Raw genomic sequence first — 14,857 nt, 5'->3', positions numbered from 1 at the left:
ATATAGGATGGACAGACTTGGAGAGGTTCAGTTTTCAGTTTCAGCACCTGATGATCTGCCAACCCACCTTCCGTACTCCCTAGGGAAGGGAAACAAGAGTGTGAACTCTTCTGGGCTAGCTTCACTGGGAAGGAGCCATCCTTCCTCTCTTCTTGCCCTATTGGGAGGGGATACCAAAGGCCAGGGATTTCCAGTGGTGGTGTTACAACTTGATGGTGTTCATGTCATAACGCAAGCACAAGCACATCCCAATGAAACTCTGTTCTTCTTCGAGTAGTGTCCCTGTGGGTGCTCCACTTTAGGTGTCTGTGTGCCCCTGCACCTCTATTTGGAGATTTTTGGTAGCAGTGTCCCTTTGAGCCCCCGCATGGTTGAGCCTGCGCATGTGCTCTTCCTCGTGGTCTGCCTCCAGGCTATTTAGTACTGCACTGGCGGAACACCCCCCCCCGCCCCCCCCTCCCACACACTTCCTTCTCTACCGCCTTTGGCCTCTGACAGAAGGAGCAGTTGTCCCTTCCTTATCTGTGTCGTTAGCATAAGTAGTGTTTGTTTTGTTACCTTTGTTCTCCCTAAAAGTACTCAGGCTAGTGTTTTTATTTTATTTTATTCCTTTGGTTTAAAAAGAAAAGAGAAAAAGGAAAAGAACTTCACTTTCCTTCCCTGTCTAGGGGCATTCTTCCCCCCCCCCAACCCCGCATCTAGTAGACTCATGTCATAAATATAAAGGGAAGGGTAAACCCCTTTGAAATCCCTCCTGGCCAGGGGAAAGCTCCTCTCACCTGTAAAGGGTTAAGAAGCTAAAGGTAACCTCGCTGGCACCTGACCAAAATGACCAATGAGGAGACAAGATACTTTCAAAAGCTGGGAGGAGGGAGAGAAACAAAGGGTCTGTCTGTCTGTGTATAGGCTGGTTTCTGCCGGGGATAGACCAGGAATGGAGCCTCAGAACTTTTAGTAAGTAATCTAGCTAGGTATGTGTTAGATTATGATTTCTTTAAATGGCTGAGAAAAGGATTGTGCTGAATAGAATAACTATTTCTGTCTGTGTATCTTTTTTGTAACTTAAGGTTTTGCCTGGAGGGGTTCTCTATGTTTTTGAATCTAATGACCCTGTAAGATATCTACCATCCTGATTTTACAGGGGGGATTTCTTTATTTCTATTTACTTCTATTTTTATTAAAAGTCTTCTTGTAAGAAACTGAATGCTTTTTCATTGTTCTCAGATCCAAGGGTTTGGGTCTGTGGTCACCTATGCAAATTGGTGAGGCTTTTTATCCAACATTTCCCAGGAAAGGGGGGGTGCAAGTGTTGGGAGGATTGTTCATTGTTCTTAAGATCCAAGGGTCTGGGTCTGTAGTCACCTAGGCAAATTGGTGTGGCTTTTTACCAAACCTTGTCCAGGAAGTGGGGTGCAAGGTTTTGGGAAGTATTTTGGGGGGAAGGACGCGTCCAAACAGCTCTTCCCCAGTAACCAGTATTAGTTTGGTGGTGGTAGCGGCCAGTCCAAGGACAACGGGTGGAATATTTTGTACCTTGGGGAAGTTTTGACTTAAGATGGTAAAGATAAGCTTAGGAGGTTTTTCATGCAGGTCCCCACATCTGTACCCTAGAGTTCAGAGTGGGGGAGGAACCTTGACAACTCATAATTATTATTAATTTTTTTTAACTGAAAAAGAAAGGGAAAGACGATGTTCTTCTGCATATTCCTCCCTGCTAGAAGATGAAACCCCCCTGCCCAGGGGCTTGGCTAGCTCTCTCTGCTCCAAGCAGTGCCCCTCCTGCCAGTTCCTGTAATAGCCAGACTCTCACTGTGCCTGGGAGACCCTCACAGAAGTGCTTTACCTGCCACACCTAAAACTGCAGCCTCACAGAAGCTGGGAGCTGAAGTAAAAATTCCTCCCTTTAGAGAAAACACTTTGTCTGCAGGGGACTCTGCGTGCTTTTGACCCTGGATCATCCCCAGAGCTTTCACATCAAAAGGGGTCGAGTGGTGAAGAGAGAGAGAGAAAAAGAAGAAGAAGCCACCAGCAGACTCCCGCTGGAAAGGCTCGTCCGAGCAACTGGCCAGCCAGAGGGGTGTTTCTCAGTGCAGCCACCTCGGTATGGATCCCCGAGCAGCTGGCCAGCCAGAGGGGTGTTCCCCAGTGTGGCCATCTTGGTAGGACAATACCAGCAGAGGAACCTCCTGCTGTGAGCTCAGCTGCCGCTGGGGGTCAGGAAGCTCTGGAAGCTGAAACCTGAGAAGGGGCTTCCTGCTCTGGGCTCTGCTCTCCACACTGACAAGGGGCTTCTGTAAGCTCTGTACTCTAGGCAACTACTGCACAGAGAGGGCACAATTACCACCGTACCATCTGTACAAGAGCAACACAGAGAAGACCTGTTGTGAGCTCTGCTTCCGCACAGAGACACCAGAGGCATCCACCATCATGCTCTGAGACAAGGGTACTGTCCCCTAAGGAGAGGGGGCAATTACCGTACCATCTCTAAAAAAGTGGCACCAACAAACTTTTTGTACCGGGCAAAACTCTCATCTAGCGAGTGCTCCGCCCAACTATCGGTACTGACAATGTACCATGGACCCTCCTCTGTGGTACCCTAGAGACCTGATGATTGGGGAAGAACCACAATCCCCAGTACTTGGTACCAGGACCCCAGTATCGAGCACATCCCGGCACCCAGAATCGCTCTTAGCACTGGGCTGTATACTGCCAATACCCCAGTCAGCTGCACCCTTACCCACTGACGAATCTGACACTGGCCAGGAGGAGATCATTCCCTGGCCCCTCAAGGTGGCCCACCACCACAATACAAGGGTTATCCCCAATTCCCTCATGCCAACTGCCCATGCCTGCCTTCCTGCCTCTCCCTCCCAAGACCATGTTGTAACTCTTCGGGTATGTACACACACATGGCGTGTCTGTCTCCGGTGTCTCTATGGGAGAGTCCACCAGATGGTTTGCTACAGCCTGGCACCTGAGCCAGAGCAGGAGAGCACCTGAGCCAGGACAGGAGAAAGCTTTTTCAGAACAGGAAAGAAGGGGGAAGGGGAAAAAAAAGCACCTGAAGAGGAAGCTTCCTCTTCAGCACACTTCTCCTCATCTCTCCCAGATGAGACTGTGCTGCCCACCCCTCATCACTAGGTGAAGATTTAAGAACTTTCTGGATCTTACCAAGAGGGTGGCAGACAAGCTGCAAATTCCCTTACAGGAGGTGGCAGATACACATCACAAGTTGATGGAAATTCTGCACACTACTTTCTCATCTAGAACTGTCCTCCCAATTAATAAGCTGATTCTAGATCCTACCAAAATCATCTGTCAGAGCCAGCCTCCATCGCACCAACCAGCAACAGAGTGAAAACAAAAACAACACTACATCTCTACCCAAAGAGGTAGACTTTGTTTTCAACATCCGCAGCCCAACTCCATCATAGTGGATGTGGTTAATGCATGAAGCAAGCAACATAATGCCACGTCAACTCCTTATGATCAGGCTTCAGAAGATGGCGTATTCATCAACAACATTACTGTTTAGAGTCGTAAATTACCAAACTGTCATGGCCAAAACAATTTTGTTAATCTTGGGAAACCCAGCATGTTTCTGAAACATTACTGGAAACACAAAAAGAACAGATTCAGACCATTCTTAGAGAAGGTCAGTTAATAGCCAGACCGGTCCTAGAGACACCACTGGATATAGCTCTTACAGCTGCCCGCCCAGTCTCCATGACAGTGGTACTGAGGTGGGTTGTGAGTTTGGTTTTTGTTTTTGGTTTTTTTTTGTTGTTGTTCGCTACACCTCTCTAGATTGCCCAAAGAGCTACAGACTTCCAATTTGAAGGGCCAAACTCTTCGGAGAAGACAGATATTCTCTCCACATCCTGAAGGATTCTTGGACCGCACTACACTCCTTAGGAATCTACACTGTGGAACAGAAGAGAAGATATACCTCTCAACCACACCACAGATCACAATCTTCTCAATACTCACCATCTCTGTGCTGTTATGAGCAACAGTGTAAGAGGCCTAGGGCTCAAAAGTGAGAACAGTCTGCACCCCAGTCCATGACCTCTCAAACTGCCTCTTATAAGCTGGTCGGGGGCCTGAACAATGATACCTTACAGCATCAGCTGCCATCTATACACCTGTCACGCCACTCAGAAGTTACCTTACGTTACTTCACAGCAGTTAGGACCAGCTGTAGAGCAAAGAGATTGATTTCTAGCCCTGAACCTACAGGGTGCCTACTTCCATATCTCAGGTACAACCATTTTACAGGATATTTCCTGCTGCTTACCTTTGGGGCAGGATCGTTATAGGTACTGACTGCTCCACACAGGGTAGTCTCCAAGGTTCACTTCATTGTAGTGGCATACTAACCCCTGTACAGTGACTGGACTTTATCAGCACCAACCTGATGCAGTACAAGCGAGAGCGCTCCTCTCACTACCCACATTCACCACCCTGGGACATGTCTCCCTAATAGGCTGAGGAGCTCACCTACACAACAACAAGGTTCAGGACAAATACCCTTCCACACAAATGACCTTCAATATCACTCTTTTGGGGATAAGGGCTGTCAGGCGTGCCTGTGCACAAACTCTGTCTTTCATCAAAAACAACACACAAAGGTTATGATGGACTTAGTGTGACCTGTATGTTTTGTATAAACTGCCAAGGAGCTGCCAGATCTCCCTCCCTCTGCAAGACAGCATTCAAACTTCGGAATTGATGCACCCATCACAATGTGCTCATCTCAGCTGTCTGTCTACAAGGGATACAGAATGGGATAACCAACAGTCTCAGTTGAAATTTTCTCACAACAATGAGTGTATACTGAATTCAGAGGTGCTTCAAGATATAGCCACCCTTTGGGGAAACATTCACTGGTAGTTGCCCTCATCTTCCCAGCGGACAAGGCCCACTTGTATGTCTTTTCCCAGTTTCCTACCCTATCCAAGATTCTGTTGAAAATTCAACGAAACAAAGCGAGAGTTATTGTGATTGCCCCTCTCGACTATGACAAGTCTGGCTCCCTTACCTGAAGCAGATGGCAATATGCCCTCCTGTTCCGCCTCCAGGCTTGGATATTTCTTTGTTCCAAGGCTTAGAAGCAGAATGCTCTGAAAAACTGAAACACATGTTGCAACACAACCACAAGTTGACCACTCCACATACCTATCTACAAAATGGAAACGACTCCAAATTTGTACCATTCCAAATGGATAGACCCAACCTCTTCTTTCCTCCCTCTGATTTTGCATGACATTTTAAACTCTCACTCAGCTCCCTTAAGGTACAGCTCATGGCGAAAATGGCTTCCCACTTGGAGTTTGCTCAGCCACTACTGCGTAGACTCTTTAAGGGCATTGGGACTCTCTTCCCCCATGTGACACCACCCGCTCCAGCCTGGGACTTGACTCTAGTTATCAGAGCTTGGACTAGACCTCCCTCCGAGTCCAGGGCAACTTGTTCTCTCTTACACCTGTCCATGGCGACAGCATTTCTAATTGCCTTCACCTCAGCTAGGCACATAGGAGAAATAGCGGCCCTGATGGCACACCCAATATTCAAGGCCTTTGTCTTTAAAAATAATAACAATAATAATAAATCTAGGGCCATATCCCAAGTTTCTCCCTACTTTTTCTGTACTTTCCATATGAATCAACAGATCTATCTCCCTGTTTTTTTCCCAAAACCACATTGTGACAACTGGAAAATAATTGTGCATATGCTAGATATTAGAAGGACATTAGCATTCTACTTGGACAGGACTAAGGACTTCAGGAAATCCCCTAAACTCTTCCTTTCGTCCACAGAAAGATCCAAAAGCTCTGTGATATCTCCTCAAAGACTATCCAAATGAGTCTCTAGTTGCATTAATCACTTAGCAACTTGCTTCTGTCCGTATGCACTCCATGAGATCAATTCCTACCTCAGTCACATTCCATGGGGATTCCCCTATCTCCCCAATCTATAGAGCAGTGATTGGGGCCTCTGTCCATACTTTCGCAGAACATTATGCAATAACTGAAGATTTGGTCTCTGACACCATCTTCGACTCCACAGTACTCTCTGTAGTGTAAGACTCCTCTCTGAAGTGCCAGCCTCCAGTGGTGGGTACTGCTCCGGAGTCACCTAAAGTGGAGCACCCATAGGGACACTACTTGACGAAGAAGAGGCAATTACTCACCTTGTGCAGTAATGATGGTTCTTCAAGATGTTTGTCCCTATGGGTGCTCCACAACCCGCCCTCTTCCCCTCTACTTCAGAGTTCTCTATAGGATTCTGTGGTACAGAAGGAAGTGAGGGGGGTTCACCTGTGCAGTGCTAAATAGCCTCGAGGCAGACCACGAGGGAGGGAGAGCACATGTGCGGGCTCAATGGGACACTGCTACCAAAAATCTCCGATTAGAGGTGCAGGGGCACCCAGACACCTAAAGTGGAGCACCCATAGGGACACACATCTCGAAGAACCATCGTTACTGCACAAGGTGAGTAACTGCCTCTTCTGCCAAATTGATGTCAAAAACTTTTGGGTTCAGTTCAGCAGACTCTAATGGGGCTAGTTCCTGCACATTTGAGTTTCTGCCTGAAGAGCATTCACTATGCCATTATGTCTCTTATATTGAATTTGATGCCTTGATTCTATTATGTTATAATATAAAGCTCCCATTATATAAGGTGTAGAGATATCATTCCCCTGCAAAACAAACAAAGAACTAAGGATCAAGTGGATTTCCTCAGACACACTAAACACTTAAAAGCAAGGAAATCATAAGCCAAGACAACATTCTCAACCAGCAATACCACTTTCTAAGCATTAGCCATTCACTATTGTGTTACTCGACACCAACGCACACTTTAATAGAAACATCCAGCTAATGTGATAAATGGATTGACTATCATTTGCAAGGTATGAAACTTGTGGATAGGTCATTCTCAGTAGTGAACCCTGGTTTCTGAATTCAGTCTCAAAAGAAATACATCTGACTGCTATCTGGGCTGTGTTTAAAGCAAGATGTAAGATGCATCTATTTTCCATGCCTCTTGGAATCTGGATTTTCTGGGATCTTCTGACATGCAGTTCAGTGGCTTGGTTTTCCCACCTCTAAAGTTACCTAGTTCTGAGCAGTGGGGTGTGCGTATGAAGGACTACATGTGACCTCTCTGAGGGAAAAGTTTGCAGTTATTTATATGCCTTGTACAATGCACCCAGATACTGCTGGGATCAGTGGTCAGCACACTGGGCTAGGGCATAGGAGACCCGGGTATAATTTCCTGCTCCACTATGGACATCCTTTGTGACCTTGGGCAAGTCACTTAGCCCTTCTGTACATCAGTTCCCATTTGTAAAATGGGAATAATAGCACTGCCCTTCCTTACATAGGTGTTGGGAGGATAAATACGTTAAAGATTGTAAAGTGTTTTGTGAGCTACTGATAAATGCTAAATAAGTAGGCTTTATTTATTTATTTATTTTTACTACTACCACCACTGCCATGAGGCTGGGCACATTGGCTAAGGGAGGATGTCTCTGGAAGTAACTGCTTAGGTGATACTGTAAAAATTGTTAAAGGAGTATCAGCTTTGTTCTAACGTAATTTTTGGACAGCCCAATATGAGTTGGTTGTGTTTCCTCTTAACATCAGTATTACGTTGAAACGCTTTTGGTTTTAGACATATCTGTTGAAAGTGATAAGACACTGCACTACTGTATAGTAGGCTAAGTTTACTGACTTCAACTAGTACTGTACATTTTTTCTAGGTATGGCAATGTGGAGGTAGTGTTGAGGTGCTGCCTTGCTCCAGGATTGCCCATATTGAAAGAGCCCATAAGCCGTACACAGAAGACCTCACTGCTCATGTCCGAAGGAATGCTCTAAGAGTGGCCGAAGTCTGGATGGATGAATTTAAAAGCCATGTTTACATGGCATGGAATATACCCCAAGAGGTAGGTTGCAAAGATTACCGGCATGCTTCGATAGCCTTAGCTCTGGGCCCAAAATATGAGCTCTAGTTTAGGACTACATTTAGCCACACTTATTCATATGGAGTAGCACCTTACTCTGTGAGCCGTTTAATGGTCTGCAGTTTATTTAAAAATGACTTTCTTGCCGTGTTGCTTTTTTCTTATTCATTGTTGACCCTGCAAGGCTCTTTGAAGTTAGTACCTGCAGGAATGCCAGAGATGAAGCTTACATGCAGTGTTTTTGTAGCCATGTTGGTGCCAGGTTATTAGAGAGAGAAGATGGGTGAGGTAATATCTTTTATTGATCCAACTTCTGCTGGAGAGAGAGACAAGCTTTCAAGCTTACATGGAGGTGCTCTTCAGCTTCAAATTCATGTGTCTATCTAGTATACTTTTTACCTGTGTTAGAGTGAAGCCCTGTCGTGCAATATGGGAGTATTAAATTTCTACCAGTCATGCTGGAAGGGGTGTATTTTTCTTTTCCAAGAACCCAGTGTTACTCAATGGGACTCACCTAGTAGGGGTGGAAATCCCCTTACAGAACAAGTGGCATTTCATGGCTCTAGGTCTCTATATGGATAGCATATTCCCACTTATGTTACTGTGAGTAACACTGCTTTTTTTTTTTTTTTTTTTTAAAGTAAAACAGCAGCCGCAACACGGGAAGCCAAAATTAGTAAAAGCAGACTCTTGATTTTATAGCTATGCTACATAGCCTTTAATGCATGTGTGTGTCAAAGTCCTCACTACATGCTGTGCTGTTTATATTTACTAAATAAACAATAAAGAAAAAGATTTTAAAATGTTAGAAATTGAATATATGATATTATTTATTATTAGGTCAATTAGTTCATCCCCTTAAAAATACAGACTATAGACACACTCCCATACTGATCTGTAGAAATACATCAGGGGCCAGATCCAACAAACACTTATTCAATTAAGTGATCTTTGCTCAGATGAGTAATCTTAGGACCAAATTTTGTTCTCAGTTCTACTCATGTAAATATGGTTATAACTTCCTAGAATTTATTGAAGTTATTCTGAATTTACCCTAGCATAACCAAGGGCAGAATTTGGCCTCTCATTTTAGTTTTGAGTCCTTTAAATGAATCTGTTTGCTTTGCAGTTGCAACTCCCTCCAGCTGTCTCTTGCTGAAGAATATAGCACAAAACAAATAAATGAACTCAAGCAATTTATTTAATTTAATTTTTTAAAATTAATAAAAGATCTCTCTCAAATCTCTTTCTGAACAATTTTTCAGCTGCAGTGAAACTGGCATAATTTGTCCTGTTACTATTTTTTGTGCTAAAAGTAAAACAATGAACTTTGCCTAAGTTAGTTTCACCACACCTGAGGAAAAAAAGTTATTTTAGCTAGGAAAAGACCGTTTTTTCCCCCAGTTCAGTAATGGACTGTTTCCAGTTCGTCTCTTGTGGAACTACACAGAAATTTAGAGGTCCTACATATCTGGCTGGGTCAAGGGGGGGTGGGGGGTTGGTTTGATTACTATTGATAATGTGCTTGCACTTATGAGCAGAAGATCTGGGGAAGGAAGGAGAGAGGAGATATAATGCCACTACCAGAAGAAAATAAATCACATTAGCTAAAACTAGTACAGAATGCTTTACCCCAAAGCAAAATTTCCTCTGGAAATTGGGTGATGGTGGGAGGAGGAGGAAGGCAGTAACTGGCATGGAAGCAGCAGCCACATCTCCATTGTATCCCTTAAGTTTCAAACTTCTTTCTCTTAAGACTGCCTAGTAATGCTTGTGCTGAGTAATTCCTCAGTGGCAAACAAAAGGGCAAAGAGGATCGGACCCAGTAGAATGTTAGATGACTATGGTGTCAGCGGTTCATATGTGTAATGTCCCACTGTGGAGATGAATGAGAAAGTGAAGCCTGCTGTAGGCAGCACAACAGACTCCTTGAGGTGACAGGCATTTTTATGTATAAGGGTTTCTCCTCAGCACAGAGTGAAAATGACCAAGAGGAACATCAGGGGAAGGGTGGTGTAGTGACTAAGAGTCAGGACCAGGGCAGCTGATTGGAGTTCAAATCCCAGTTTGGCCACAAACTTTCTGTAAAACCTTGGCCAGGCCATTTAATTTCTCTGTGCCTCTGTTCCCCATATGTAAAAGGGGATAAAACTCCTTTCTTTCTCCTACCTTTGCGGGCAGGGACTCTGTCTCTTACTATGTACCTAGCATGTCTCAGTTGGAGCCTCTAGGTGCCACAGTAGTATAAAAATGGTATCTTCAAGGTAGAAGATGTTCTAGTTTTCATATGGTTAAAAATCTATGAAACCTGAGCCTGGCAGTGATTTGGTATTAGCTGCAAAGTTAATACGAAAAATGTCAGAGGAGATATGGGCCCTCAATGAGCTAACAGAAAATCCCTCTAACAGTGAGGAACTATATTCTTGTATAGATGTGCCAGGCTGGGCCCTGCTCCTCCAACGTCCCAATCCTGGCATAGGGGACATATTGGGATTAGGCATGGAGCATGGTGGAGTTTGGCTCCATTGTGGCAATCTGGCACTGGCTTAGAGTCCACTAGGGGAATTGAATAATTTAAAGCACCTAGCAGCAGTTTGATGTTTCACTGGGATCAGGGCTGGCCTCAAGAATCAGGAAGCTTAATCCAGTAGGAGTAAAGAAGCTAATGAAATCACCATCTGATCTTTCACAAGTATTGTTGGTGAGGGGAAGTGGAAGATATGTTACAGGCTTCCACTTATCGGCACGCACCAAATCAGTCTGAAAAGTAAACCAACATCATTAGTGTGGGAGGTTTTTTCTCTTTCGAAAGGGCAGAAGTTATGCAATCTGCTGTTTGTACAGAAAAAGTGTCAGAGAAGAGAAAGAAAGAACGTCTATGTTTTTGAGTTGGTTTAAGAAGCAATTCAAAAAATAACTTTGACACAGCACGTGGAACATCCATGCTGCAGATTACCAGGAGTGTAGTAGGGCACAGGGCTAAAGGGATGAAGAGCAAGGAAAGTATTGGACTGATTATGTCAAAGTCCTATATCCTACTGAGTGGCATTAGCTCCATTGCACCTTTCTTCATCCTAAGACTTCATTAAGGGTGGAATATAAACTATGGACACTCTTCAAGCCATAGCTAGTTTCAGAAAGAGACAAAAGAAGATAATGCAGATGCACAAAGTGGGTGTGTGGAAGAAAAGGCAAATTGGCTGGTCAGATATTGTTGATTATTGTTGCACTTGTATAAATGTTTAATTATGTGTTTGGACAGAAATTAAACATTCATGCAAAATAGAGGGATTGGAACCCTTATAGTGGATTTGTTTGTTCACCTGTATCAGCCACGGCTTTTCATGCAGTATGCATGTATTACAGTGATGAGAAGCTGGATATGAGTCAGCAGTGTGCCCTCTTTGCCAAGACGGCCAACGGCATATTGGGCTGTATTAGTAGGAGCATTGCCAGCAGATCAAGGGAAATGATTATTCCCCTCTATTCGGCACTGGTGAGGCCACACCTGGAGTATTGCGTCCAGTTTTGGTCCCGCCACTACAGAAGGGATGTGGACAAATTGGAGAGAGTCCAGCGGAGGGCAGTGGAAATTATTAGGGGGCTGAGGCACATGACTTACGAGGAGAGGCTGAGGGAACTGCGGTTATTTAGTCTGCAGAAGAGAAGAGTGAGGGAGGATTTGATAGCAGCCTTCAACTACCTGAAGGGGGGCTCCAAGGAGGATGGAACTAGGCTGTTCTCAGTGGTGGCAGATGACAGAACAAGCAGCAGTGGTCTCAAGTTGCAGTGGGGGTGGTCTAGGTGGATATTAGGAGCTACTACTTCACTAGGAGGTTGGTGAAGCCCTGAAATGGGTTACTTAGGGAGGTGATGGAATCTCCATCCTTAGAGGTTTTTAAGGCCCAGCTTGACAAAGCCTTGGCTGGTATGATTTAGTTTGTGCTGGTCCTGCTTTGTGCAGGGGGTTGGACTAGATGACCTCCTGAGGTCTCTTCCAACCTTAGTATTCTATGATTCTATGCTGTTCCAAAGTAGCAAATACCCAGTAGAACCTACTTTTTCATGGAATAATTCCCAGAACTGGGGAGCACTCCTCAATCAAACATGTCCAAAGATTTCAGAGCATCAAAGGCTAAAAGGAGGGAGCTTGTCCTGTGTGGCAGGAAGCAGTGGCTACTATCTTGGGATCTTTGTATTTGAAGCACTGAAAGCTTTCCTCAAGCACTCTGATACCATGATGAGGAGTGTAGCGTAAAATACCAAGCTAAATAGACTCAATAAGCATGTTAAAATGGAAACAAAACTTGGGAAGTGCCAAGTGAAGGGATCACTCAGAAGAAGTCATCCTCTGAGCTAGCAAATGAAACAGAAGTATGTTTAAAATGGGGTAGGTAGGAGGGGATTGTGAGATTAGGGATTTGTGGGTTCATAGAATCGCTAACAGAATGAGATTGTCACCTCCGGGCTACTTTTTAACATAGTGACCAGTCAGTCGTCGGTGAAAGTCATTTCAACCTATGTGTTCTATAGTAGTAACCAGGTTTCAGAGTAGCAGCTGTGTTAGTCTGTATTCACAAAAAGAAAATGAGTAATTTGTTAGTCTCTGAGGTGCCACAAGTACTCCTTTTCTTTATAGTAGTAACCAGTAAATCTCAACATTTACCAGTAGTTATTCAAGGTGTTGTCATGGGTTTCCTGTAAAGAGGGGAAATACAGAAGATCTGAGAATCAGGCTGTGGTAACCAATGGTAAATTATGACTTGTTATGGTAACAACTATATGTAAATAAATTGATATTTTGGTGATTAGTCCTTCAGACCCCACACATGGGTTTTTTTTTCTTGTTTTCACAAGTTCATCTCACCATCAGCTCAGAACAGGCTCCCCAGTCTTACAGGGCCTCAGTGGGCCAAAGACCTTCCAACCCTTCCCTAAGGACCAGGGGTCCTGCCTCTTGGGTTTATCAGAAAGAAGACCTTGAGTCAGTTTTAACTCAGGCTGTTTAACTAAAAACCCACCCTTTGTCTCACAGAATGATAGAATTTAAGGCCAGAAGGAGCCACTAGATCACCTAGCCTGACCTCCTGTATAGCACAGGCCACCAACACCATCCAGCACCTGTAAAGAGACTGCAGTTTTACAGCGCATAGGAGACTAAATCTACTAATGAGAAGCACTGCAGCAGATCTAGGTGGTATTATTATGATTAACTATCAATCTGCTCTATCAATCTGCTCTGTCTTGACCGTGGCTTTTTCCCATGCCTCCAGTGACATTCAATTCTCAGCTTCCCATTACATACAAGCTGGCCTCTGCTATACCCAAACAATGTACTGTGTGCAAGCTGGTTTCCTTTCCAACTGCATGTCAGGATCCGGTTGCATCTTTACAGGGATCTGGCTCCTTAGAGTGCTCATCAGTCTCAGGAGCAATAAGCACTGCAGGATACTGTGTTGCATGAGAAAGGAATGGGGATGCACTGGAACCCAATAGAGGGGCAGCTGAGCATCACTATACATTGTAAATTTACAGAGCTCAGGGTAGATAAAGGAGTCATCGGAGGCCACAGGCACAAAGGCAGCTGTCAAGAGGGAACCAGTGACCTAGAGAGAGAGCTGTAATCTGACAAAGAGGAAATGAACAGGCTGAGAGGAGCAGCGATAGTTTTGGAAATTCAGAAAAGCATTCAAATGCAAGTTCTGTATACCTGCTGTAGTAGTGAGCTATTGTGTATAGGAGGTTTTTGCTGGTAAGATTCAGACTGACTTGTAAGATATTGAGTGCTTGAGCTGAAGCCTCAGGGGCACCTGATGCTGTAGCCCAGCAGTTCTCAACCCGCAGCTCACAGGCCGCATGCGGCCCAATTAGCACACAGCTGCGGCCCAACTCAGCTGTGTGCTGAAGGGTGGCCTTGTGGGCCGGGGTCCCACCAGGTGAGAACCACGGCTCTAGCCAGTCACATTCCTGACCAGGGGAGAGAGATCAATTAGTTAATTAAGAGGCAGTTTTATATGAAGATAGATGAATGATTTCTGCCAGGCATAGTTTGAGTTGCACCTATTTGCATCAGGCCTGAATTTGGTGCAAGGTATTTTTAATAGACTTTGCCAGTATAGAAGCCAAATTTACTTTAGAGCCAGTCAGGAAGTGCCTGCATTGTAAAAGATTCTTGCTCCGGATAATATTAATTACATAGACCGGGGTAGGCAAATGTGCCAAAGGCGGCACGTGAGCTGATTTTCAGTGGCACTCACACTGCCCGGGTCCTGGCCGCCAGTCGGGGGGGCTCTGCATTTTAATTTAATTTTAATTGAAGCTTCTTAAACATTTTAAAAACCTTATTTACTTTACATATGACAATAGTTTAGTTATATATTAAAGACTTACAGAAAGAGACCTTCTAAAAATGTTAAAATGTATTACTGGCACGTGAAACCTTAAATTAGAGTGACTAAATGAAGACTCGGCATACCACTTCTGAAAGGTTGCAGACCCCTGACAGAGACACTCTGTGATGCAAAGACCAGCCTGTGCTTCAGACTATAAAATCAGGCTCCTATAAAGCTATCCTTTTGATATACCAATGAAAGAGAATTCAGCATTTCCTAACATCATTTTAAAATCCTGATGTCAGCAGACAATGAAGACACTTCGGGCATTTATGACTCAAGCAAGACCTGTTGTTTAACCAAACAGATTGTCCGAGTTCTCTCTAAAGTTTATTTATAAGAAGTTTTGTTCTGTTATATTGAGCTGTATGTGAGAACATAATTTACAGTAAAATGTCTAATTTTACTTCCTGTCAGAAAGTGGCCATGGATTTGCATTTAGATCCCTCTCTAAAAATCTCAGTTGCATGATTTTAAAGGGATAAATTATTGA

General features: G+C 44.2%; 1 protein-coding gene across 3 annotated transcripts in view; it reads left to right on the top strand.

Moving 5' to 3' along the window:
- GALNT18 (polypeptide N-acetylgalactosaminyltransferase 18) overlaps nucleotides 1–14,857 on the top strand; it is a 383,448-nt gene that overhangs the window by 280,879 nt on the left and 87,712 nt on the right. For all 3 annotated transcript variants that reach the window (XM_073347598.1, XM_073347597.1, XM_073347599.1), the window contains exon 7: nucleotides 7,769–7,954. In XM_073347598.1, coding sequence (XP_073203699.1) covers nucleotides 7,769–7,954 — 186 coding nt within the window. The remainder of the gene's footprint in view (nucleotides 1–7,768; nucleotides 7,955–14,857) is intronic.

The sequence above is a fragment of the Lepidochelys kempii genome, chromosome 6 (assembly GCF_965140265.1).
Source record: "Lepidochelys kempii isolate rLepKem1 chromosome 6, rLepKem1.hap2, whole genome shotgun sequence".
Taxonomy (NCBI): Eukaryota; Metazoa; Chordata; order Testudines; family Cheloniidae; genus Lepidochelys; species Lepidochelys kempii.
Note: the sequence above shows the minus strand (reverse complement) of the source record. Positions and strands in the feature narration are given on the sequence as shown.